The sequence below is a fragment of the Salvelinus alpinus genome, chromosome 2 (assembly GCF_045679555.1).
Source record: "Salvelinus alpinus chromosome 2, SLU_Salpinus.1, whole genome shotgun sequence".
Classification (NCBI taxonomy): Eukaryota; Metazoa; Chordata; class Actinopteri; order Salmoniformes; family Salmonidae; genus Salvelinus; species Salvelinus alpinus.
In genome coordinates, this window is record NC_092087.1 from 86,152,680 (window position 1) to 86,180,541 (window position 27,862).

The 27,862-nt window shown below is 45.7% G+C and overlaps 2 protein-coding genes across 4 annotated transcripts in view; one reads left to right on the top strand and one right to left on the bottom strand.

The window, feature by feature from the left end:
* Positions 1–861: 861 nt before the first annotated feature.
* Positions 862–23,915, top strand: LOC139567997 (CREB3 regulatory factor-like). The gene is made up of 6 exons (XM_071389654.1): positions 862–1,539; positions 5,564–5,743; positions 6,366–6,555; positions 6,668–6,741; positions 15,018–15,149; positions 17,546–23,915. Exons 1-6 carry the CDS (start codon positions 1,002–1,004, stop codon positions 17,680–17,682), a joined length of 1,251 nt encoding a protein of 416 aa, XP_071245755.1. The 5' UTR covers positions 862–1,001; the 3' UTR covers positions 17,683–23,915.
* Positions 23,916–24,315: 400 nt separating this feature from the next.
* The window catches only part of LOC139567998 (ectonucleoside triphosphate diphosphohydrolase 7-like), a 22,962-nt gene continuing 19,415 nt past the window's right edge, over positions 24,316–27,862 (bottom strand). For all 3 annotated transcript variants that reach the window (XM_071389658.1, XM_071389655.1, XM_071389657.1), the window contains exons 12-13: positions 27,028–27,189; positions 24,316–26,955 (exon numbers count right to left, since the gene is read on the bottom strand). In XM_071389658.1, the coding sequence (XP_071245759.1) occupies positions 26,739–26,955; positions 27,028–27,189 (379 nt within the window). In that variant the 3' untranslated portion in view covers positions 24,316–26,738. The remainder of the gene's footprint in view (positions 26,956–27,027; positions 27,190–27,862) is intronic.

The following is a 27,862-nucleotide window of genomic DNA, read 5'->3' on the forward strand; positions in this document are numbered from 1 at the left end:
CCCCTCTCCCTCCCTCCCTCCCTCCCCTCCTCCCCACCCCTCTCCTTACCTCCCTCCTCCCCACCCCTCTCCTTACCTCCCTCTCTCCCTCCCTCCCCACCCCTCTCCTTACCTCCCTCCCTCCCCACACCCCTCTCCTTACCTCCCTCCCTCCCCACTCCTCTCCTTACCTCCCTCCCTCCCCACTCCTCTCCTCCTCCCCACCCCTCTCCTTACCTCCCTCCCTCCCCACCCCTCTCCTTACCTCCCTCCCTCTCCTCCTCCCCACCCCTCTCCTTACCTCCCTCCTCCCCACCCCTCTCCCTCCCTCCCCTCCTCCCCACCCCTCTCCTTACCTCCCTCCCTCCCCACCCCTCTCCCTCCCTCCCTCCCTCCCTCCCCTCCTCCCCACCCCTCTCCTTACCTCCCTCCTCCCCACCCCTCTCCTTACCTCCCTCCTCCCCACCCCTCTCCTTACCTCCCTCCCTCCCTCCCCACTCCCTCCCTCCCCTCCTCCCCACCCCTCTCCTTACCTCCCTCCTCCCCACCCCTCTCCCTCCCTCCCTCCCTCCCCACCCCTCTCCTTACCTCCCTCCTCCCCACCCCTCTCCTTACCTCCCTCCACCCCACCCCTCTCCTTACCTCCCTCCACCCCACCCCTCTCCTTACCTCCCTCCTCCCCACCCCTCTCCTTACCTCCCTCCCTACTTACCTCAGAGCGTGCTCCTGATGCTGGGCTCTCCAGCGACGCCGCGGAAACGGCCCTTCGAGTTGCTAAGCGACCTGGTGGACGACGGGGGCTTCGGCGAGGAGCTGCACGTGGAGCGCTGGGACGTGTCGGCGCTGGATGACATCACGCGGTACACCAAGCTGGGCCTCGGGGGGGAGCTAGCGAGCACCGAGGACGCCGTGCTGATGGGCCGTTGGAGCGGGACCCGGGAGGAAGAGGAGGAGGAGGAGGAGGAGGGAGGAAGAGGAAGGCACAGGCCATAGCTCAGCAGCAGACATCACATGTAACCACGATGATGGTAACACATCTCCACGGAAACGGCATCACGATGACCCCCGACCCCTGTCTAGGCCACGCCCAGAGAGGCAGGGTGGTCAGAGAGGAGGTGGGACTTGATGTTACCATGGCGATGGAAAGGGTGACAGAAAAAGGAGGACAGGATGGGGGGATGAGGGTTCCTACGGTGGAGGTGTACCAGGTGGCAGAGGAGGAGGAGGTTGCCGCAGCTGTGTTGGCAGCGGCGGAAGCCGTTGCCGCAGTGACGGAGACGTCTGGGATTCCTCCGGGGGGGTCAGTGTTGGAACACAACTACTCTCTGACCCAGGGGGGGGATAGACCCTCGCCCTCCAGCCCCAGCTCTGAGACAGAGACAGAAGTAGAGGGGCAGGAAGAGGGAGAGAGGGAGGAGGAGGAGGAGGAGAGGGAAGAGCAAGAAGAGGTATTGGTGGAGGAGGAAGATGAGGAAGAGGAGGAGGAGGAAGGGGAGGACGGAGCAGGGGATGAGACTGCGGTGGAAGCAGAACTGTCCAGCTCGTCAGAAACAGAATTTGGTGAGTTCTGGATTCTGGAGTTCTGGGGTTCTGGAGTTTATGATGTGATCTGGAATGTCTCAGAGCTTTGATATGACCTATTTAGTCATAGCTATGTCACTTTTTCTACTCTATTTTCTTCTGCGTATCTTCTGTCATTCCTGCAAATTTGAAAAGTTTTGGTTGAGCCAATCTCAGCCATTTGATATCAGACACATATTCATGTGTTCATGAAACATCACTCTGCCTTGTTTTGGTGTCTATTGTCACACTCCTATTGTTGTATGGTGTGTGTGTTTGTCTGGCGGAGTGTGTGTGTGTGTGTGTGTTTCTCTGGCGGTGTGTGTGTTTGTCTGGCGGAGTGTGTGTGTGTGTGTGTTTGTCTGGCGGAGTGTGTGTGTGTGTGTGTGTTTGTCTGGCGGAGTGTGTGTGTGTGTGTGTGTGTTTGTCTGGCGGAGTGTGTGTGTGTGTGTGTGTTTGTCTGGCGGAGTGTGTGTGTGTGTGTGTGTGTTTGTCTGGCCGAGTGTGTGTGTGTGTGTGTGTTTGTCTGGCGGAGTGTGTGTGTGTGTGTGTTTGTCTGGCCGAGTGTGTGTGTTAGAGGTCTACCGATTATGATTTTTCAACGCCGATACCGATTATTGGAGGACAAAAAAAAACGATACCCATTAATCGGCCGATTTATAAAAAATAAAATGCATATATTTATATATATATATATATATATCGTACACACACACACTTTTGTAATAATGACAATTACAACAATACTGAATGAACAATGAACACTTTTATTTTAACTTAATATAATACATAAATACACACACACACACACACAGCTCTGAAGTGACAATGATACTGAAGAGTCTGCTTAGGAGACAAATACTCTCAACTGTTTGAATAAAAATAGAGTTTAAGTTACCTGTGATGAATATTGAAAACAAAAACTGTCATTTCTATATGCAGGAAATCCTATTTTAATAATGGGCATGGTAAGAATTGATGACCAAAGTGCGAGTCATAATTCCCATGACACCTAGCAAAATCTGAAAAGCGGTTCCTTCATTTATTCCATAGGATATTTTTAGATTCACTTAAAATAAGGTCTGTGTTTCGTGTAGGCTTACACCACCTTGCCAATTTTATAACTGTGTAGATATCCATAGGACAAGGTAACTCTGATCAATATTGGCTAAATATAAGCGAAGATCATTTTTTTTGTAGAGTGGATTTATGAAAATATGTTGACAAACGTTACCTTATATTAGTGAGATTTACACGGGTATCAAAACGTCGAGGCGGTTTAAGCCTGCACGAAACACAGACCTTATTTGAAGTAGATCAAGACATTCTCTATGGAAGACATGAACGGTAAAATAACGAAGGAACCCCTTTCAAGTTCAGCCGCAAGTTATTACAGGAATTATAACGCGTCGACTATTTCTCTCTAAACCATATATACCTTTGACTAATCCGGAAACTATCACCTCGAAAACAAAACGTTTATTCCGTTCCGTATTTTATCTAACGGATGGCATCCATGAGTCTAAATATTCCTGTTACATTGGACAACCTTCAATGTTATGTCATAATTACGTAAAATTCTGGCAAATTAGTTCGCAAAGAGCCAGGCGGCCCAAACTGTTGCATATACCCTGACTCTGCGTGCAATGAACGCAAGAGAAATGTGTTCTTAACTGACTTGCCTAGTTAAATAAAGATTAAATAAAGGTGTAAAAAAATAAATAATAATAATATGCAAATCGACGCCCAAAAATACCGATTTCCGATTGTTATGAAAACTTGAAATCGGCCCCGATTAATCGGAATGTCGACCTCTAGTGTTTGTGTGTGTGTGTTTGTCTGGCGGAGTGTGTGTGTGTGTGTGTGTGTGTGTGTGTGTGTGTGTGTGTGTGTGTGTGTGTGTGTGTGTGTGTGTGTGTGTGTGTGTGTGTGTGTGTGTATTTGTCTGGCAGAGGGTGTGAGTGTATTTGTCTGGCGGAGGGTGTGTGTGTGTATTTGTCTGGCGGAGGGTGTGTGTGTGTATTTGTCTGGCGGAGGGTGTGTGTGTATTTGTCTGGCGGAATGTGTGTGTGTTTGTCTGGCAAATCAAATCACATCAAATGTTATTTGTCACATACACATGGTTAGCAGATGTTAATGCGTAGCGAAATGCTTGTGCTTCTAGTTCCGACAATGCAGTAATCAATGCAGTAATCTAACCTAACAATTTCACAACAATTACTTTATACACACAAGTGTAGAGGAATGAATAAGAATATGTACATAAAAAATATATGAATGAGTGATGGTATAGAACGGCATAGGCAAGATGCAGTGGATGGTATAGAGTACAGTATATACATATGAGATGAGTAATGTGGCTAGTGATACATTTATTACATCAATTTTTCCATTATTAAAGTGGCTAGAGTTGAGTCAGTATGTTGGCAGCAGCCACTCAATATTAGTGATGGTTGTTTAACAGTCTGATGGCCTTGAGATAGAAGCTGTTTTTCAGTCTCTCGGTCCCAGCTTTGATGCACCTGTACTGACTTCGCCTTCTGGATGATAGCGGGGTGAACAGGCAGTGGCTCGGGTGGTTGTTGTCCTTGGTGATCTTTTTGGCCTTCCTGTGACATCGGGTGGTGTAGGTGTCCTAGAGGACAGGTAGTTTGCCCCCGGGGATGCGTTGTGCAGTCCTCACTACCCTCTGGAGAGCCTTACGGTTGTGGGCGGAGCAGTTGCCATACCAGGCGGTGATACAGCCCGACAGGATGCTCTCGATTGTGCAACTGTAAAAGTTTGAGTGTTTTTGGTGACAAGCCAAATTTCTTCAGCCTCCTGAGGTTGAAGAGGCGCTGCTGCGCCTTCTTCACTACGCTGTCTGTGTGGGTGGACCATTTCAGTTTGTCCGTGATGTGTACGTCGAGGAACTTAAAACTTTCTACCCTCTCCACTACTGTCCCGTCAATGTGGATAAGGGGGTGTTCACTCTGCTGTTTCCCGAAGTCCACGATCATCTCCTTTGTTTTGTTGACGTTGAGTGTGAGGTTATTTTCCTGACACCACACTCCGAGTGCCCTCACCTCCTCCCTGTAGGCCGTCTCGTCGTTGGTAAACAAGCCTACCACTGTAGTGTCGTCTGCAAACTTGATGATTGAGTTGGAGGCGTGCATGGCCACGCAGTCGTGGGTGAACAGGGAGTACAGGAGAGGGCTGAGAACGCACCCTTGTGGGGCCCCAGTGTTGAGGATCAGCGGGGGGGGGGATGTTGTTACCTACCCTCACCACCTGGTGGCGGCCCGTCAGGAAGTCCATGACCCAGTTGCACAGGGCAGGGTCTAGAGGCCGACCGATTATGATTTTTCAACACCGTTACCGATTATTGGAGGACCAAAAAAAGCCGATACCGATTAATTGGCCGATTTTTATTTATTTTATTTATTTGTAATAATGACAATTACAACAATACTGAATGAACACTTATTTTAACTTAATATAATACATCAATAAAATCAATGTAGCCTCAAATAAATAATGAAACATGTTCAATTTGGTTTAAATAATGCAAAAACAAAGTGTTGGAAAAGAAAGTAAAAGTGCACAGGGCAGGGTCTAGAGGTGATTGTGTGTGTGTGTGTGTGTCTGGCTGTGTTATTCCCTCTGTAAGTCAAGGTGGTTGAGACAGACTGGATGGCCCTGGTCCCCCCCCCCCCACACACACACCACCGTTACCCCACTAGCTACATAACCAAGCAGTGAGGGCTCTGTCTGAGTCAGACAGCCTCTAGTTGAAAGCCAGGGTGTGAAGCCCAGTTTACAGGGAACAGGGACATGAGAGCTGACTGGAGGAATGTTGAGATCACTGGAGTGGATTGGGAAAGAACCTGCTGCATATGAGGATCTTCTTATTTGTTTGTGTGATTTTTTATATAGAGGAGCATTTAGTTGTGTGCGCGCATATGTTAACATATTTTTCTATTCGGGGGGGCTCTGTGTGTGTGTGTGTCTGTGTGTATCATCTCTGACGTCCCTGTCCCTCCAGAGGTGGAACCAGAGCGGGGGTGTGGTCCAGGGGAACGGCCCCAGAAGAGAAGGTGTTTCTGGGAGTACCGCCACGCTCACGCACGGGACTCTGGGAGACAGAAGAAGACTGGAGGGGAGGTCCGATGGTCCCTCTCCTGGAGCTCTAGCACCCTACCTAGTACCCTATACCGCAGAGAGGGTAAGCACACTAGCACCCTACCTAGTACCCTATACCGCAGAGAGGGTAAGCACACTAGCACCCTACCTAGTACCCTATACCACAGAGAGGGTAAGCACACTAGCACCCTACCTAGTACCCTATACCGCAGAGAGGGTAAGCACACTAGCACCCTACCTAGTACCCTATACCGCAGAGAGGGTAAGCACACTAGCACCCTACCTAGTACCCTATACCGCAGAGAGGGTAAGCACACTAGCACCCTACCTAGTACCCTATACCGCAGAGAGGGTAAGCACACTAGCACCCTACCTAGTACCCTATACCGCAGAGAGGGTAAGCACACTAGCACCCTACCTAGTACCCTATACCGCAGAGAGGGTAAGCACACTAGCACCCTACCTAGTACCCTATACCACAGAGAGGGTAAGCACACTAGCACCCTACCTAGTACTCTATACCGCAGAGAGGGTAAGCACACTAGAACTACCTAGCACACATCTTGTAAACTACCTAGTACACTATCTAGAGTGGGTAGGCACCCTACCTCGTCACTTCTTCTTCCTCTGTGGTCGTTATAATGAACTTATTCTGAGTGCTTAGTGCTCCACAGCTGGTTTGTAACTCATCCCTCTCCCCTCAGGAAAGAAGGGAAGGCGTAAAGCGAGGAAGACGGATGCCAGCGACCTGACCCCTAACCCTGTGAAGCTCACAAACATCGGCGAACAGCTGCAGAAGCTCAACGCCACCATAGATGGGATGGGTCCTGTTAACGACCTGCCTGTTGTGGCCAGGGCACGCTCCCGCAAAGAGAAGAACAAACTAGCTTCCAGGTACAGAGGGAGGAAGAGAAGTTTATTCGTTGTTAGGCCCACAGAACAGCTCCATCTCTATCTTTCTGTCTATCTGATGGAGTGTGTCCTGACAGTACTTGTGTGTTCACAGGGCCTGTCGGTTGAAGAAGAAAGCGCAACACGAAGCCAACAAGATCAAGCTGTGGGGACTCAACCAGGAGTACGGTTAGTACCAACATGGCAACCCTAACCCTGCTCTCCCTTTCCTTCCTCTACCAAACCTGGCAACCCTAACCCTCATCTCCCTTTCCTTCCTCTACCAAACCTGACAACCAAGGCCTCCTTTCCCTTTCCTTCCCCTATCGAAACCTTGTCACTGACTACTACCAATGTGCTATTGTGAGAATGATTATTGAGAGATCTCTTAATAACTAAGTACATTCCAAAGGGCAGGTTTAACAGATCAAATGAAATGAATCATCAATGAGATGATTAAGGCCTATACAGCATTTGCAAAGTCATCAACAGTTATTGTTTCAATTCAACCCAGGGTTCAACTAAACATAGACAATTCAAGCTTTGTTTGATTTCACATTTTATCTTCAAGTTAATCATTAATATGTTGGATTCACGTCTCCATCTCAACCAAAAATCGAATTTAAAGAATGCACTTTACATCAAGTTTGATTTGATTTAGCCCTATTCGTTAACTTTGATTCTTGGTTGAGATTGAGACGTGAATCCAACACATAAATGGTTAATTTGTAGACAAACTGGAATTAAAGCCAGAAAATCTACATCTCAACACATTTCAATATCACTTTTACAACAGCCTTCTAACTTATCGACAAGTTAACAAATATTATGTTGGATTCACATGTCCAACTAATCCAAAAATAAACGTGTTTTTAAGCCAGTGGCTCAGATGAAACTATCCAAGCATTCGATATCCTTCCAATGCTGATATTTGGCTGCGTTATTACAATTCAATACTAGTTCTGTAAGACAGTAAACAGCCTAAAGTTAAGGCTGTCTGACAAACTAATGTAACAGTATTTATTCAGCCTTTAAAGGAGTAACACACCCATGGCCACATGTTGAGGTCTACAGTAATGTAACAGTATTTATTCAGCCTTAAAAGGAGTAACACACCCATGGCCACATGTTGAGGTCTACAGTAATGTAACAGTATTTATTCAGCCTTAAAAGGAGTAACACACCCATGGCCACATGTTGAGGCCTACAGTAATGTAACAGTATTTATTCAGCCTTAAAAGGAGTAACACACCCATGGCCACATGTTGAGGCCTACAGTAATGTAACAGTATTTATTCAGCCTTAAAAGGAGTAACACACCCATGGCCACATGTTGAGGCCTACAGTAATGTAACAGTATTTATTCAGCCTTAAAAGGAGTAACACACCCATGGCCACATGTTGAGGCCTACAGTAATGTAACAGTATTTATTCAGCCTTAAAAGGAGTAACACACCCATGGCCACATGTTGAGGCCTACAGTAATGTAACAGTATTTATTCAGCCTTAAAAGGAGTAACACACCCATGGCCACATGTTGAGGCCTACAGTAATGTAACAGTATTTATTCAGCCTTTAAAGGAGTAACACACCCATGGCCACATGTTGAGGCCTACAGTAATGTAACAGTATTTATTCAGCCTTAAAAGGAGTAACACACCCATGGCCACATGTTGAGGCCTACAGTAATGTAACAGTATTTATTCAGCCTTAAAAGGAGTAACACACCCATGGCCACATGTTGAGGTCTACAGTAATGTAACAGTATTTATTCAGCCTTAAAAGGAGTAACACACCCATGGCCACATGTTGAGGTCTACAGTAATGTAACAGTATTTATTCAGCCTTAAAAGGAGTAACACACCCATGGCCACATGTTGAGGTCTACAGTAATGTAACAGTATTTATTCAGCCTTAAAAGGAGTAACACACCCATGGCCACATGTTGAGGCCTACAGTAATGTAACAGTATTTATTCAGCCTTAAAAGGAGTAACACACCCATGGCCACATGTTGAGGCCTACAGTAATGTAACAGTATTTATTCAGCCTTAAAAGGAGTAACACACCCATGGCCACATGTTGAGGCCTACAGTAATGTAACAGTATTTATTCAGCCTTAAAAGGAGTAACACACCCATGGCCACATGTTGAGGTCTACAGTAATGTAACAGTATTTATTCAGCCTTAAAAGGAGTAACACACCCATGGCCACATGTTGAGGCCTACAGTAATGTAACAGTATTTATTCAGCCTTTAAAGGAGTAACACACCCATGGCCACATGTTGAGGCCTACAGTAATGTAACAGTATTTATTCAGCCTTTAAAGGAGTAACACACCCATGGCCACATGTTGAGGCCTACAGTAATGTAACAGTATTTATTCAGCCTTTAAAGGAGTAACACACCCATGGCCACATGTTGAGGCCTACAGTAATGTAACAGTATTTATTCAGCCTTAAAAGGAGTAACACACCCATGGCCACATGTTGAGGCCTACAGTAATGTAACAGTATTTATTCAGCCTTAAAAGGAGTAACACACCCATGGCCACATGTTGAGGCCTACAGTAATGTAACAGTATTTATTCAGCCTTTAAAGGAGTAACACACCCATGGCCACATGTTGAGGCCTACAGTAATGTAACAGTATTTATTCAGCCTTTAAAGGAGTAACACACCCATGGCCACATGTTGAGGTCTACAGTAATGTAACAGTATTTATTCAGCCTTTAAAGGAGTAACACACCCATGGCCACATGTTGAGGTCTACAGTAATGTAACAGTATTTATTCAGCCTTTAAAGGAGTAACACACCCATGGCCACATGTTGAGGCCTACAGTAATGTAACAGTATTTATTCAGCCTTTAAAGGAGTAACACACCCATGGCCACATGTTGAGGTCTACAGTAATGTAACAGTATTTATTCAGCCTTTAAAGGAGTAACACACCCATGGCCACATGTTGAGGTCTACGGTAATGTAACAGTATTTATTCAGCCTTAAAAGGAGTAACACACCCATGGCCACATGTTGAGGTCTACGGTAATGTAACAGTATTTATTCAGCCTTTAAAGGAGTAACACACCCATGGCCACATGTTGAGGTCTACAGTAATGTAACAGTATTTATTCAGCCTTTAAAGGAGTAACACACCCATGGCCACATGTTGAGGTCTACAGTAATGTAACAGTATTTATTCAGCCTTTAAAGGAGTAACACACCCATGGCCACATGTTGAGGCCTACAGTAATGTAACAGTATTTATTCAGCCTTTAAAGGAGTAACACACCCATGGCCACATGTTGAGGTCTACAGTAATGTAACAGTATTTATTCAGCCTTTAAAGGAGTAACACACCCATGGCCACATGTTGAGGTCTACGGTAATGTAACAGTATTTATTCAGCCTTAAAAGGAGTAACACACCCATGGCCACATGTTGAGGCCTACGGTAACTATACACGTCTTCTTATGGCATCATAGAAAGCCTGCAGGTCTGTGGAGTTGCTGTAATAATCTGAACAGAATCTCAAACAGTGTTGATCACTTGCACCATGTACTTTAATGTCATCTCAACTGTAATCCAGGTCATTTGGTTGCGCTGTTAGCTGAGGCACAGTGATGACACGTTCATATCTGCCATCGTATTCCCATTTGAACTTTGTTGTGCGTTTAAATGGTTGAAAGTGCAGTGAAACACATTTAGATGACATCTGAACCAGAAATCGGACGTTGTTTTTCCATTGGAATTTGGCTTTCAGGCGGATGAAAGCATAGTGATAACACTGGGATTTCCACTACTTCTGTCTGTCTTTTTGAGTGGGAAAATAAAGGTTGAAATCTGATTGAACAACATCTCAACCAGGGGTGAAAGTAGAATCCATTTCTTCCCAGTACGGACCTCCTACGTGTGCAAGCGCTCGTAAAACAATCACTTCAAAGGTTTCCTTTACTAGGCTACTCGCAACATATTAGCAGCCTCCCAGCAGTGGTGAATGGAAAGAGACGTCTATTACACAAAACACCAAAAAAATGTAATGACATTTGCCAGAATGAATGTGTCCACTGCTGTCCGCGGGCGTTTCGGCCACTCATCTCTGCCTTGGCAAAATGTCAGTGTTCTCGTCGACCCACATCGCATTTTGGAGCGTAGGCCATACCGCCCGTTTTCAAGTCCATTTGCTAATGTTTCATGCATCTGACATGCAGTAATGATAAACAACGGTGTAATATCCTACCGTTTTCTAGACATTTAGTTTTCATTCTGCTGACTCATGTTTTACCGATATGGAGCACCCCGCTATTTGTTTTGCCGTACTGCCTCAACCAAATATTACCCACATTTCCACGTTGAAATGACGTGGTGTGCCCATTGGGAAGCTACAGATGTAGGATATTAATTTTGAGTTTGCTACAGTGGGAAAATAATCCTGCAACAACAGGAAATTTGAATTATTATGTGGATTATAATTTCTTGTAGGGGTTGATACATTTTACATTAGGGCAAAATAAGTCTGACATTTTAAAGTGGAATTTACAAACTTTAGAAGCCTTTTTAAACCTTGAATACACTACACGTTTTCATTTCCTGCTGTGCATGAAAATTCTCAGCAACAAAAGACTGATCAAATGAAGATCCTACATCTGTATTGTACATCCGCATAATGGTTTCTATGGTACAGCACAGTAGGGGAAATGGAACAAAGACGATCTTCCCCTCTGCTCCTCTCCTCTGTAAAACAACACGCTCTTCCCCTCTGCTCCTCTCCTCTGTAAAACAACATGCTCTTCCCCTCTGCTCCTCTCCTCTGTAAAACAACACGCTCTTCCCCTCTGCTCCTCTCCTATGTAAAACAACACGCTCTTCCCCTCTGCTCCTCTGTAAAACAACACGCTCTTCCCCTCTGCTCCTCTGTAAAACAACACGCTCTTCCCCTCTGCTCCTCTCCTCTGTAAAACAACACGCTCTTCCCCTCTGCTCCTCTGTAAAACAACACGCTCTTCCCCTCTGCTCCTCTGTAAAACAACACGCTCTTCCCCTCTGCAAAACAACACGCTCTTCCCCTCTACTCCTCTCCTCTGTAAAACAACACGCTCTTCCCCTCTGCTCCTCTCCTCTGTAAAACAACATGCTCTTCCCTCTGCTCCTCTCCTCTGTAAAACAACATGCTCTTCCCCTCTGCTCCTCTCTTCTGTAAAACAACATGCTCTTCCCCTCTGCTCCCCTCCTCTGTAAAACAACACGCCCTCCCCTCTGCTCCTCTCCTCTGTAAAACAACACGCTCTTCCCCTCTGCTCCTCTCCTCTGTAAAACAACATGCTCTTCCCCTCTGCTCCTCTCCTCTGTAAAACAACACGCTCTTCCCCTCTGCTCCTCTCCTCTGTAAAACAACACGCTCTTCCCCTCTGCTCCTCTCCTCTGTAAAACAACACGCTCTTCCCCTCTGCTCCTCTCCTCTGTAAAACAACACGCTCTTCCCCTCTGCTCCTCTCCTCTGTAAAACAACACGCTCTTCCCCTCTGCTCCTCTCCTCTGTAAAACAACACGCTCTTCCCCTCTGCTCCTCTCCTCTGTAAAACAACACGCTCTTCCCCTCTGCTCCTCTCCTCTGTAAAACAACACGCTCTTCCCCTCTGCTCCTCTCCTCTGTAAAACAACACGCTCTTCCCCTCTACTCCTCTCCTCTGTAAAACAACACGCTCTTCCCCTCTGCTCCTCTCCTCTGTAAAACAACACGCTCTTCCCCTCTACTCCTCTCCTCTGTAAAACAACACGCTCTTCCCCTCTGCTCCTCTCCTCTGTAAAACAACACGCTCTTCCCCTCTACTCCTCTCCTCTGTAAAACAACACGCTCTTCCCCCCTGCTCCTCTCCTCTGTAAAACAACACGCTCTTCCCCTCTACTCCTCTCCTCTGTAAAACAACACGCTCTTCCCCTCTACTCCTCTCCTCTGTAAAACAACACGCTCTTCCCCTCTACTCCTCTCCTCTGTAAAACAACACGCTCTTCCCCTCTGCTCCTCTCCTCTGTAAAACAACACGCTCTTCCCCTCTGCTCCTCTCCTATGTAAAACAACACGCTCTTCCCCTCTGCTCCTCTGTAAAACAACACGCTCTTCCCCTCTGCTCCTCTGTAAAACAACACGCTCTTCCCCTCTGCTCCTCTCCTCTGTAAAACAACACGCTCTTCCCCTCTGCTCCTCTGTAAAACAACACGCTCTTCCCCTCTGCAAAACAACACGCTCTTCCCCTCTACTCCTCTCCTCTGTAAAACAACACGCTCTTCCCCTCTGCTCCTCTCCTCTGTAAAACAACATGCTCTTCCCTCTGCTCCTCTCCTCTGTAAAACAACATGCTCTTCCCCTCTGCTCCTCTCCTCTGTAAAACAACATGCTCTTCCCCTCTGCTCCCCTCCTCTGTAAAACAACACGCCCTCCCCTCTGCTCCTCTCCTCTGTAAAACAACACGCTCTTCCCCTCTGCTCCTCTCCTCTGTAAAACAACATGCTCTTCCCCTCTGCTCCTCTCCTCTGTAAAACAACACGCTCTTCCCCTCTGCTCCTCTCCTCTGTAAAACAACACGCTCTTCCCCTCTGCTCCTCTCCTCTGTAAAACAACACGCTCTTCCCCTCTGCTCCTCTCCTCTGTAAAACAACACGCTCTTCCCCTCTGCTCCTCTCCTCTGTAAAACAACACGCTCTTCCCCTCTGCTCCTCTCCTCTGTAAAACAACACACTCTTCCCCTCTGCTCCTCTCCTCTGTAAAACAACACGCTCTTCCCCTCTGCTCCTCTCCTCTGTAAAACAACACGCTCTTCCCCTCTGCTCCTCTCCTCTGTAAAACAACACGCTCTTCCCCTCTGCTCCTCTCCTCTGTAAAACAACACGCTCTTCCCCTCTGCTCCTCTCCTCTGTAAAACAACACGCTCTTCCCCTCTACTCCTCTCCTCTGTAAAACAACACGCTCTTCCCCTCTGCTCCTCTCCTCTGTAAAACAACACGCTCTTCCCCTCTACTCCTCTCCTCTGTAAAACAACACGCTCTTCCCCTCTGCTCCTCTCCTCTGTAAAACAACACGCTCTTCCCCTCTACTCCTCTCCTCTGTAAAACAACACGCTCTTCCCCCCTGCTCCTCTCCTCTGTAAAACAACACGCTCTGTGTATCAGGTAGAACGTCACATTGAAGTGACTGATGGCAACACAATGCCTATAGTGGAGCTGAATTGTAACCCTCCCTCTTTCCCTAGTTGGACCTAACCCTCCTTTCCCTCTCCAGATAAACCTAGCAACCCTACCCTCCCCCAAGCCAAACCTGGCAACCCTCTTCTCCCCTTTCCTCTGCCCAAACCTGGCAACTTCCCCACCTCCCTCCCCTACCCAGTCCCATCCAAACCTGACAACCTCCCTCTTCTCTCCATCCTCTCCCCCAGTCAAATCTCCCACTCCTCTCCCCCAGTCAAATCTCCCCCTCCGCTTCCCCAGTCAAACCTGGCAACCCCGGGTTAACCTGTTGGAATCTTCCCAACAGCCCTTTTGTTGCAGGAATTCCAAACATTCCAGAAGGCGGGCCAACATTCCCCTGCCTGAACGGGCGGGGGCTTGTGATTGGGCCTTAGTGACGGATGGAGGGAAGGAAGGGGACTAACAGAGGTCTAGGAGCTGGAGGCTAGGCAGGAGTTTCACCTCATTTGCTCCCTCTCTTCATTTCCTCCCTCTCTCCCTTGCTCTCTCTCTCACCCCCACCACCCCATAAACACACACACTCCCCTCTCTCTTCCTCCCTTTCTCTCGTTTTATATGTGTATACAAGCCTCATGTTTCCATGTGTATAAGCAGTGGACTGGGGAGTTCACTTCAAAATGACTGGAGCTGGGACACCTGCCAACTCTGGACAGCCTGACCTCCATTACTCTACAAAGTAATGGGTGTGTGTGTGTGTGTGTGTGTGTGTGTGTGTGTGTGTGTGTGTGTGTGTGTGTGTGTGTGTGTGTGTGTGTGTGTGTGTGTGTGTGTGTGTGTGTGTGTGTGTGTGTGTGTGTGTGTGTCCGTGTGTTTAGCGTCTCCCAGAGAGCCTGTCCTTTGGAGGCAATAGAAGGAAATCTGGAGCGAAGGATGAAGGATGTGTGTGAATAGAAAGAGAGGAGAGGAGGGGAGGGGTGGGCTGTGTCCCCGACAGGGAGATTATTATCTGTATTAAGGAGACAGAGAGCATTATGGGAACTGTAGTACATCATGCTACATTATCCATCTTCTGCCTGCCAACTGAAGCCCATTCAAATAGAGAACATTGATTTCATTATACTATGAACTGAACAGTATACAGCTACTTCAACAGGTGTTGATGTTGTTTATCCCCTGTGTGTGTGTGTGTGTGTGTGTGTGTGTGTGTGTGTGTGTGTGTGTGTGTGTGTGTGTGTGTGTGTGTGTGTGTGTGTGTGTGTGTGTGTGTGTGTGTGTGTGTGTAGAGAACCTTTTGGGGGCGTTGCTGAGGATCAAGGAGGTGATTGGTCAGCGGGTGGAGCGCAGCGGAGAGGAGGTGGACAAAGATGAACGAGGGATGACCCAGAGACTGGAGGACATACTGAAAGAGTCCAGCGGTGAGAGGGAGGGAGAGAGGGGGAGCGGGAGGGGGGAGGGAGGGAGAGAGGGGGGGAGAAAGGGGGAGCGGACGGGAGAGAGGGAGGGAGAGAGGAGATTTTCTGGGAATTATATTTAACATTTTTAAATGTTTTATTGTTGGACATAAAACACTGTAAATACACCAGCCAATCAGCTCCAAGTGTTTTTGTTTTTGGAAATCTGTTCCATGGTATTCCCACACATAATAGAGAGGTATATGTGAAATGTAAGCCAGGCTTGTGAGATGATTATGTTTTAGATAAATATTATACACTACCGGTCAAAAGTTTCAGAACACCTACTCATTCCAGGGTTTTTCTTTATGTGTACTATTTTCTACATTGCAGAATAATAGTGAAGACATCAAACTATGAAATAACACATATGGAATCGTGTAGTAACCAAAAAAAGTGTTAAACAAATCAAAATATATTTAACATTCTTCAAATAGCCACCCTTTGCCTTGATGACAGCTTTGCACACTCTTAGCATTCTCTCAACCAGCTTCACCTGGAATGCTTTTCCAACAGTCTTGAAGGAGTTCCCATATACGCTGAGCACTTGTTGGCTGCTTTTCCTTCACTCTGCGGTCCGACTCATCCCAAACCACCTCAATTTGGTTTAGGTCGAGGGATTGTGGAGGCCGGGGTTGTCACTCTCCTTCTTGGTAAAATAGCCCTTACACAGCCTGGAGGTGTTTTGGGTCATTGTCCTGTTGAAAAACAAATGATAGTCCCTCTAAACCCAAACCAGATGGGATGGCGTATCTCTGCAGAATGCTGTGGTAGCCATGCTGGTTAAGTGTGCCTTGAATTCTAAATAAATCAGACAGTGTCAGCAGCAAAGCATCCCCACACCATAACACCTCCTCCTCCATGCTTTACGGTGGGAAATACACATGCAGAGATCATCCGTTCATCCACACCGCGTCTCACAAATTCACGGCAGTTGGAACCAAAAATCTCCAATTTGGACTCCACACCAAAGGACAGATTTCCACTGGTCTAATGTCCATTGCTTGTGTTTCTTGGCCCAAGCAAGTCTCTTCTTATTATTGGTGTCCTTTAGTAGTGGTTTCTTTGCAGCAATTCTACCACGAAGGCCTTCTCCCCTGAACAGTTGATGTTGAGTTGTGTCTGTTACTTGAACTTTGTGAATCATTTATCTGGGCTGCAATTTCTGAGGCTGGTAACTCTAATGAACTTATCCTCTGCAGCAGAGGTAACTCTGGGTCCTCCTTTCCTGTGGTAGTCCTCATGAGAGCCAGTGTCATCTTAGCACATGATGGTTTTTGCGACTGCACTTGAAGAAACTTTCAAAGTTCTTGACATTTTCCAGATTCACTGACCTTCATGTCTTAAAGTAATGATGGACTGTCATTTCTCTTTACTTATTTGAGCTGTTCTTGCCATAATATGGACTTGGTCTTTTACCAAATAGGGCTATCTTCTGTATACCACCCTACCTTGTCACAACACAACTGATTGGCTCAAATGCATTAAGAAGGAATGAAATTCCACAAATTAACTTTTAAGAAGGTACACCTGTTATTTGAAATGCATTCCTGGTGACTACCTCATGAAGCTGGTTGAGAGAATGTCAAGAGTGTGCAAAGCTGTCATCAAGGCAAAGCAGGCTATTTAAAGAATTTCAAATATAAAATATATTTTGATTTGTTTAACACTTTTTTTGGTTACTACATGATTCCATATGTGTTATTTCAAAGTGTTGATGTCTTTACTATTATTCTACAATGTAGAAAATAAAGACAAACCCTTGAATGAGTAGGTGCTAAAAAACATTTGACAATAATGTATATGTTTGGGCTTCTTGTGGTCAATTTCCAGTCTACTAATTATTTGTAATTATGTTCCGGCCCCCTGACCATCCGCCCCAAGAAATATCAGCCTGTGGCTGAATCTAGTTGATGATCACTGTACTAAAGGATCCAGCGGTGAGAGATGGAGGGAGGGGACGGAGGGAAAGGAAGGGAGGGAGGAAGATGGAGGGAGGGGACGGAGGGAAAGGAAGGGAGGGAGGAAAATGGAGGGAGGGGAGAGAGGAAGATGGAGGGAGGGGACGGAGGGAAAGGGTGGGAGGGAGGAAGATGGAGGGAGGGGAGAGAGGAAGATGGAGGGAGGGGACAGAGGGAAAGGAAGGGAGAGAGGTAGATGGAGGGAGGGGACGGAGGGAAAGAGGAAGACGGAGGGAGGGGACGAAGGGAAAGGAAGGGAGAGAGGAAAAAAACCGACCCAGATTAGAAGCGTAAAGACACAGAGAGTTCAACAGGGGGAAAAGACATCTCTCTCCATCTCTTCTCTTCTTCTGTATCTACAGTATCTCTATGCTAACCTCAACATCTGTGTGTTCTCAGGTCCTCTAGTGGCTGGACGGACCAAAGAGTTTGTCCAGAGAATCCTGGAGGTGAGTGGAGGGGGGCTGACCAAGACTGGGGCCAAGGGCAAAGACACACAGACCCCCTCTGGACCGGGAGAGGGGACAGCTGCCTAATGTACCCCCATCACCCCCTCTGGACCAGGAAAGGAGACAGCTGCCTAATGTACCCCACATCACCCCTGACCCCCCCCCCCCCCCCCGGACCAGGAGAGGAGACAGCTGCCTAATGGACTGGCCAACACCACCAGCTCTCCTCCGACACCCCTCGGACACAGCCACCCACTCCTACCGTCCCCCACTACACTCTGTCACCTGGAGAATAGGTGGATGGAGAAAGGGATGGAGGGGGATGGAGAAAGAGAGGGAGGAGCAGAGGGAGGAGGTGGGGGTTACAGGTCAACAGAGACTGAGGTTTGAGTTCAACCCTCCCCTCTGTTTCAGCTCTGTTTCCTTCTGTCTCAGTAGCGCTCTGTAACACTTCTTACCTTCAGCTAATTACCAACACAGGCTAGCTGCTGACGGTGTGTGTGAGTCAGCTGATCTGTGGCTGTGTGTGTGTGTGTGTGTGTGTGTGTGTGTGTGTGTGTGTGTGTGTGTGTGTGTGTGTGTGTGTGTGTGTGTGTGTGTGTGTGTGTGTGTGTAGTATGAATGTGTGTGGTTGGTTTAATCTCTCCCTTCTTCAGTAAACTGTATTGGTATCCCATTGTGCCTATATGAATAGACATTGCACTGTTTGTAGATGATAGAGAAGTTGGCAGGGGGTTGGCATGAGGGTAGGGTAGGAAGAGAAGTGGGAGGGACGGGGGGGAGGGTCATGTTCAGTAGGCCACAACGTTCCTTGGAAGGTTCAGAAAGAAATGTACTGTATGGAACAGATGTGCATCTCTGACATCTAGAGTAAGGAGTAATGTCCTCTCTATTCACAACATTGCTATCTGCAACGTTTGGCAGGTTTGGTTACACCCTCCTGGAATCGACCCTGCTAGTAAATATCAGTGGGATGAGCCTCTTTTGACCAGCGAGCAACGTAATTGGTGCTTGCCACAGAGGGCATAAATGAGCACTTTGATTCGTAGCTGTATCCTGTCTATTCCCCTTTGAGAAACACCTGGGTCCTGTTCATCAGGCACCAAACGTAACTGGGAAGATTACCTGGACTTCTCCAATAAGAAACGCAAATGTTTGTTTTTTCCATTGCAAAACATCTTAAAACGTTTTGTTAGGTGCCCTAATGAACATGACCCTGAAAATGCAAGTTCCTTCTCTCAGAACGACCAGAGAACAGAGGATGAACTGTGATAACACCAAACATCAAAGCAACTGTAGCAGCTAAGACTTGCGGAGCTTTCGTCACAGAGTTAGAAGGAAGAAAAATTAACTTTAAAAAAAGTAGCTATTAAATCCAACCGACCAAAGATGACACGAACAGCTGACATTTCAAAGAACTGAAATGAAAGCTGAAATGAAAGCTGAAGTGATCAGCTCTTACCTAACCCTCTCACTCCTACTACTGCCATTATCCAATCATTGTATCATCAATCTGAAGATGGCGTTGAATTGATTAACAAAAAAAACGTTGATCGTGTTAATGATTACCCTCACACATCCTTTATGAAAAGGACGCCTTTTGCTACCTGTATTATTGCCTGAAAGGTCGATTTGATACGTCAATCAGACATTCGTTAAATCACTGTTAACATTTAAATCTGAGAGGAGTGTTGGGTAAGGCTAGCGTATACAGGACATGCCCATAGAGATGAATAGAGGGCGCACTTCCCATTAAGTTAGGTGTTCTCTCTTTCCCATCTCTATGGAAGTGACAAAGCTCCTATCGGTCTGCCTTTAGCGCTACAGCATAACGCTGTCTGGGTGTTTGTGTTCAATATAAACAGAAAACAAAAAAGGGATGCGTCTGTCCTCCACGCCTTCTCCACGCCTTCTCCACGCCTTCTGCTTCGTCTGACTCCTAATGTGAACCTGTAGTGCACCTTCCTTTCTTAAAGGCAACAAGAGTCAACAGCTATTGTGCTGGAGCGTTTTTGTTACATTTGTCGTTAAAGTTGTTTGTGTTTTGTTGTTTTGTTTACTCACAAAGCCATGCTCCCACAAAGTGGGGATGGTCTTTTAACGACTAGAGAGGGTCTGAGTTCTGTTCTGCCCATAGAGTTAGAAAGAGGGCCTATCGTTTTTTTTCTACAGCCATCTTTCTAACTCTATGGTGCTGCCTTTGTTGGCCAAGCCAAAAGGTGGTCGGTCTTGTAGCAGAAGTTCGACGTGATGCAGACCAGAGTACATTGTGTTTTAAAGGCCAGTGAGTGTCGTTGGTCACGCCAGTCACAAAACCTATTTGCACTGCGGTGGGTACAACCAAACACCTTCTAAAGAGTAATGTACCTGCACCTTTTTTTAAACATGATTATTGATTGACAGCCTATTTGTTGTATTTGGTCATGGTTTTCAACAACAGAAACTATTGTTGTCTGTAAATGGTGAATATGGTTTCTGGTTCAGTATACTATAGTATACAGTGCTCTGGTGAAATGTAACTTCTCACCTGAGTAACAACATGGCAGAACATCTTGCCAACGTTAAAAGGGCAAAGGGTGTTAACCTTGAAAGAGCAATGTTGTGTTAACCTTGAAAGAGCAATGTTGTGTTAACCTTGAAAGAGCAATGTTGTGTTAACCTTGAAAGAGCAATGTTGTGTTAACCTTGAAAGAGCAATGTTGTGTTGAAGTTGAAACTTCGTGTTAAAGGTCCAATGCAGCCATTTTATCTTAATATCAAATCATTTCTGGGTGAAAATTAAGTACCTAACTGTGATTGTTTCCAGTTAAAATGGTCAAAAAGAAACAAAACAGCTTCTTAGCAAAGAGCAATTTCTCAAGCAAGAATGTTGACAGACTGTTTGGGAGTGGTCTGAGTGGGGAGGGGAAAACTGACAACTAGCTGTTATTGGCAGAGAGGTTTGGAACTCTTTCTTATTGGTCTATTAAGTAATTTGCCACCTGGTGATATCACCAGGCAGGCCAAAACTCCATCCCACCAAGACAGGCTGACATTTTCAAACAGCACTTACAATAAAAGTGCATTATCATAATTTTGACATATTAACCAAATCAAATGTTATTTGCCACATGCGCCGAATACAACAGGTGTAGACCTTACTGTGAAATACTTTGTTTAGCAGCTTTATGGCTTGGGGAAGAAGCTGTTAAGGAGCCTTTTGGACCTAGACTTGGCGCTCCGGTACCGCTTGCCGTGCCGTTCAGTGGAAATATATATAAAACACAGGAAATCAAATTTGTGTCTGCACTGGGCCTTTAACGTTGAAAGGGAAATGTTGTGTTTGAAGTGCCTACTAGAGCTATGAGCCACATAACCTACAGTACAGTATGCCTGAACAAAACAACCTAGCAATGAGCATACCTACTGGGCACAGACTGGTTGAATCAGCGTTGAATTGACATCTGTGCCCAGTGGGTATTTACCTAACGATGTACACAGTCAAAGCAACCAAACAAGAGAAGAAAGAAATAAATTCACGGCAGGACAATTTCAGAGGTGGGAGTGACAGATCACCATGGCGATGCTAAGCAATACTGTTCTGTTTTTTCAAAGAGAACCAACCTTGAGAAACCGGGCTGCGTTCCAGAGCCAATGTTCCATAAACACGTTCCATTCTCACCTATGGAGATTCCATCCTTTAGAACGCCCCACCAGCATACTAAAGGGTCATTTACCTTCAACTGTTTGGCGCTCAGGTGCACCGGCTGCTGCTGCTGCGGTGATGGTCCTCAAAACGGAGGTGTGAAGATACTTAGAAACACTGTTTCAATACTTTAAAAAAACATCCTTCTCGAAAAACTCCTATCAGGCTTCAATTTGGAACGTTTTCGTGTAACTTTGGTAGTCCTGAACGCAGCCCGGAGCACTGTAAGAGAACACGATGCCAAAGACAGATGGTGGCTGGATTAAAAGAAGATACACTGGAGAGGACGACCAAATGGACAGTCAGGTCTGACATTACGTTGAGGCACTGTCCTTTTACTAGGAGACAGACCTCTTCCAAATCGCCCAAAACAACACAATGCTCTCTGAATGTTTTTTTTTACGTTACTCATAATGTGTATCATGATGAACCCACAAACACCCGTTGTGATTTGAGCTCAGAGTGGCTAGTATGATAATCATCATCTCTTTTAGGGGTGAATAGTAACTTCCACGTAAGTTACATTTTCCCATTGATTTCACTACATGACTAAGTGAAAATTCAACTCAAAGTTAAGTTAGGACTTGCTGTGTTCCAAATGTCCATACTAGCATACTACTGTACCATGTATTATGGAGCAATGTAGTGGGCAGATAGTGTTGTGTACCCAGTGGGCAAAAGCTGGTTGAAATAATAATTACAACTAGTTTATTACCAGAACTGGTTGTAATCTGGTCCTGATAAAGTCATTTCTATCATGTCTTTCGAGCTGGGTAGTATTGACATTGGAATTCAAGCCTTGGTTGACTGCCTCTCTCTGTGTTGGTAAAATGGTGGAGAGTGAGTGTTACTGTACTGTGGTTATATATTTCTCTCTCTGGGAGGCTTCTCTTCTCCACACACACACACACCGTGCCAGAACAGTCACACGATCTCTTCTCTGGCAGGAGCACTGCCCTCCTGCTGCTTTCTGCAACAACAACAACAACTGTAGAAATAACTTTAACAAACTCAAACTGTCGTTTTTCCCTCCCACTTAGGCCTACACTAACTGGATTCGTTTTTTTCTCTTCCTGTTCATGTACCGTTTCATGGGTTGTGTTTTGGGTTAACTTTGATGGAACGGGAGTGGCGGCGAGGTCTTGGCAAGAACACTCTCTCTCTCTACGCTCAGCTAGCATTCCTCCCACTCACTCTGCTTCTCAGAACACTGTTTATGTTTTACCTTGAATAGAGGGGGGTGCCAGGGGAAAGTAGTCGAGTCAGATCTCCACCTTCAGCCCGATTTGCCACCTGGCATACAGTGGGGGGGGAGAAGCCAGCCATCTGGCCGATCACAGATTGGGTGCATCCGAACTGACTCCCTGTTCAAGATATAGTGCACAACTTTTCACCAGGGCCCATAGGACTCAGCGCTGGTCAGAAGTTGTCCCCTATAGGGTGCCATTTCAGACCAGCTCCCTGGTCCAACACAGCCTCACACTAAAGGGAAGCTAAACGAGTCGGCTCTGACAGACCGAAAGGCAGAGCTAGCCGATCCCAGAGACAGGTCCTTCCTGATAATACTGCCTTTAGAAACACAGTGCTAGAATGCCTTTGAGCAATCGACAACAAGGGCTGAATCCAGTTTGAACTGACAAACGGTTCAACAACAAGTTTGAGCACTGTATTACTTATTACACATTTGTAGGATGCATTTTTCTGCCAAATGTCTAGGCCCATACTGTAGTATGTTATAACGAGGTTGACAACAATACAAAGTATTCTTGCTACTTTTTCCCCATGTTCATACCAGGAAGAATGGAGCATTACCTCGTGTTCTGATCTAGTTGGTCTTCTGTAGGTGGAGAACACTATTCTCTCCATTCACTGTCTGAAATGGATGAAACTAAGGAAGGAGGTGAATTCCCCCTCAGCCCAATCAGTGTGTGTGTGTGAGAGAGAGAGCTGAAGAAGGCTTGTGTGAGCTTTGTTTAAAGCCTGAATGGGCTCGGATGTAAGATGACCCTGGTGGGACTACAGTGACCCCTCAGTGACTGGTCCTGAACTGAAGACTCTCTCTCACACACACACACATTGTCCTCCCAGAGACTGGAGGCCCTCTCCTGTTTCAAAGATGACGTGACGCCCCGAGAGAGGAGAGCTCGGAGACTCTGGGTTTGTTACCCTAAACCCCATCAGGACTGTCAGACACAGACAGACAGAGGAAAACAAATGATACCCAAAGCAATGATTTTCTAACAGAGCAAAGTAAGAAGAGGAATGGACATTCTAGAACACAGATTCTAGAACACGAGGAGCTCTTTAGGAACTGCAAAAAGTCTCTTCTGGACTACAAAACAGGATACATTCCAGAACGCCGTGTCATCATGTCATGTACAGCACCCCCCCCATATCCCTTCACAACTCCTCTAACCCCCTCCCTCTGTTTTCAATAACATACAATAATCACAATAGTACAATAAACGCTTTGGATTGGCAAAATACAGAATGGAATAACATTTTAAAAAGCAGCAAGAAAAAAAAGTACAAAGTGCCGTACAAATAGCAGCATAATATTTTTGTTTTGTGTGAGTATAATGTATATTTTAATATTTATATGCAGCTGTTGTATTAAAGTATATTTTGAAGAAAACACGTTGGTAAGGGTGCTCTTTTTGTTTCCCTAGATAATCATTTGTTTGGACAATGGCCGAATCTTCTTAAAGCTTCCCCTTCTTGTTTCCTTTCCTTGTTTCCTTTCCTACATCGTTAGCAAACTGAGAGAAAGCAAAACGCAAAGAGTTTTATTCCGGATAATTCCGTCCCTGAAGAAAGTAAAACGGGGAGAGTCAGCCTTGGTCCGTTGGCACACACATTGACCTGCGCCCGTCTCTCGTACCAGGATGATATAAACACCCAGAATGCCCTGGAAAGTGCCAACTGCCAACCTCGGCTCATGTCAGGGCACATTGACACAAGTTACCAAGACCTGCTAAACCAGCTCGGTCGTATATACTAGGCACCAAACAGAAGAAATGGAATGAAACAGGGATGGACTACCTGAACTTGTTCAATAAGAAAACTTTATTTTTCCGTTGCAAAACATTTTTGCTACCATGTGCACTAATGAATACGACCCTGGCTCTAAACATATACCAAGAGAAAGTACCCAAAGAGAAGCAACATGTTTTAAAACGTTGATTTATTTAAAACAGATGTTTGTTTTCCACATCCATGTTGAGTTATTTTTCCTCAATAAGAGACCGACAAGACAGTTCGGATTACGTCCCAAATGGCACCCTATTTACTACATTGTGCAATACTTTTAACCCAAGCCCTATGGGACCTACTCTAAAGTAGTGCAATATATAGGGAATAGGGCCCCGCTCTAACGTAGTGCACTATATAGGGAATAGGTTGCCATTTGGAACACAAACTTGGTCCAGTTGATCATTGGTCCTTCTTTAGGAAGAGTCAAAATTCAAAATAGAGCTGCAACAATTAGAGGCCCCTTCCTCTTGTTAAAATCTACAACAAAACAAACTGGTCAAAAACTGACAAGAGGTCAAACCGAGGGATGGTATAAGATCACATTCAAATGCTGCACTTGAAGGTTTCAGCCGTAGAAACAGTCAAAAGCAAGTGTGATGAATTGACATTAAAATCACTGACGCTACACTTCCACTTGCATTGTGACCACTCAAATTATACAGCTTCAAAATAACAAGACAGCTCCTTTTATTAGCAATTCAATGCATCTCATTTAACAACAGCAATACCTCCCAACATTATCAAGAGCAGTAGAGAAGACCGATAGTGATGGCTGATTGGATATTTACAGTACAGGGCAGGTGAGGAGCTGGTGGGTAACTAACATTGACAGTCTGTAACACACAACTTGGAGTTCAGTTGTGTGTGTTTGTACCACAGTTCAACACAATGCAATCAGAAGGCATCAACTTCAATCCATTAAACACTGACAACCCGTTTCACTCTCCTAGCTTGTCAACAACATAACTGTCTCAGAACAAACTGTTCCCAGCACCAAAACAAACCGCTTAAAAACGTTAAGAAGATACATCTCAAACATTTCAGATTCAATGAACCCCTGTAATAAATAGTTTGAGAAGGGACAGGGGGATACCTAGTCAGTTGTACAACTGAATGCATTCAACTGAAATGTGTCTTCTACATTTAACCCTCTGAATCAGAGCGATGCGTGGGGCTGCCATAATCGACATCCACGTCTTCGGCGCCCGATGAACAGTGGGTTAACTGCCTTGTTCAGGGGCAGAACGACAGATTTTTACCTTGTCATCTCGGGGATTCGATCAAGCAACCTTTCGGTTACTGGCCCAACGCTCTAACCACTAGGCTACCTGCCGCCCCATGTTTGATTCCTCATTGTAGTTTTTCAATACAAATCAATAAAGCCTTTTTCTATTTGAAAGCTTCAAATCAAAAGCATTACCACAGTGGGATTATTAAGGAATTAATGCACTTCCTGTTTGTGAGATTTACAGGAAGTATACTGGTCAGACACACAGTTTGTATCGTCATGGTTACAATACTGTCCAAACAGACAATCATAAAGGCACCCTTTTCAACAAAGAGTAGCTAGAAGTTACCCCTAACCACAGATACAGGGTCAGATTTTATTTACATTCCCCTAATGGTTAAGGTTAGGATTAGGAGTAGGTTACTTGATTCTAGATCTGTGGTTAAGGACAACTTCAGCCTCAAACGTCAAGCTTCACCTTCCTTCACACAAAATGGCCAATACAGTGGTCCCTCTGCAACAGTGAATTATCTACAATAGAAATAGAATGGCTCGGTCCTCAGTCTTTCACCTGTTGGGATTTTCCTGTTTCGTTGTTTTAACGATCCAGTTCTCTCTTTATGATGTTTCGCCCACATCCTGCAATTCTCCCCCTTTTGAAGGTTCCAGTCCCATGGCCCCTCCTACTTATGTTTACATCAACACTCTAGGTCAGAGGTTACTATAAATTGTGATTTGGACCTTGGTTGATATTTTCTGTTTTACGAGGGAGCTCACGGTCAGGTCAACGTTGATATCTGTATCTGGGGTGTAAAGATGTGTAAAAACGGGAGTGTCCAGCACCCCCATAATTCAAACCTTCGTTGTAGGATGACGTTGCTATTGCATTTCTAGCCATTAGTCAACGTTATGATTCAGCGTGACTAAGCTGGTCCTAGATCATTGTCCCAACAGGCCGTTGGTCCCAGTCAAGGTCATGATTTGCGGTTGATCATCTGATCCTAGATCAGTGCCTCTTAACAAATAGAGCACCAGTTAAGCCTACAACTCAGAGGGTGAAAGGTTGATCCTAGAGCTGTGCATACCAGGCTATGAACACCAGTTACTGAGAGCATCTCGACTCATCCTAGATCAGTAACCCCCCCCACACCCAAGGCCTCAGGTCAAGAAAGATTCAGAGTCTAAACTGATCCTGGATCAGGCCAGAAGAGCCTCCCCCTCCTCCACCCAGAGCAGGTCCAGGGCCTCAGCCTGCCTCTGTTCTCGCTGGTGGATCCTGCGGAGGCGGAGGATGTACAGCAGAATGGCCAGCAGGACCACCAGGATACAGGCAAAAAACAGGTAGTGGTTGTAGACGAAGGAGGAACGCAGCCAGTTGGAGTGGCCCTGTTTAAATGACTCTGCCTGGAGGTCCCTGTTGGAGAGGAGAGATGGATTAATAACAGACAGACACACAGACAGACACACACAAGAAGTGCCTACTGACCTGAGAGGCAGGAAGCGTGTCTTAAACAGGATGGCTCCCAGGGTCCACTGCACCTCCTTGTCATAGACCAGCTGAGCAGTCTTCAGGCTGGGGTAGTCCTTAGGGAACCTGAAGCCTGAGTGGAGCACCTGGAACATCCAGGCTGACTTAAAACACTGGTACCTGGACAGGGAGAGAGGTGGTTGATGAGGTGAGGTATGCTGAGTATGCACAATTTGCATTCCATTTTTATTAGATAGGCATTTCCAGAAAGATGGTAATAGATGAATATCTAGTAGACATATGGAGTACAGCGGTAGAGAGGGTAACTGGGTTTACAGATGGTAATAGATGAATATCTAGTAGACATATGGAGTACAGCGGTAGAGAGGGTAACTGGGTTTACAGATGGTAATAGATGAATATCTAGTAGACATATGGAGTACAGCGGTAGAGAGGGTAACTGGGTTTACAGATGGTAATAGATGAATATCTAGTAGACATATGGAGTACAGCGGTAGAGAGGGTAACTGGGTTTACAGATGGTAATAGATGAATATCTAGTAGACATATGGAGTACAGCGGTAGAGAGGGTAACTGGGTTTACAGATGGTAATAGATGAATATCTAGTAGACATATGGAGTACAGCGGTAGAGAGGGTAACTGGGTTTACAGATGGTAATAGATGAATATCTATTAGACATATGGAGTACAGCGGTAGAGAGGGTAACTGGGTTTACAGATGGTAATAGATGAATATCTATTAGACATATGGAGTACAGCGGTAGAGAGGGTAACTGGGTTTACAGATGGTAATAGATGAATATCTAGTAGACATATGGAGTACAGCGGTAG

What these genes read in the sequence shown, in the direction of transcription:
- LOC139567997 (XM_071389654.1), top strand. Translation starts at nt 1,002, where the DNA reads ATGATGGTAACACATCTCCACGGAAACGGCATCACGATGACCCCCGAC. An exon ending in CTCGTCAGAAACAGAATTTG is followed by an intron (nt 1,540 to 5,563) that starts GTGAGTTCTGGA and finishes CTGTCCCTCCAG; the next exon opens with AGGTGGAACCAGAGCGGGGG. An exon ending in AAGAACAAACTAGCTTCCAG is followed by an intron (nt 6,556 to 6,667) that starts GTACAGAGGGAG and finishes GTGTGTTCACAG; the next exon opens with GGCCTGTCGGTTGAAGAAGA.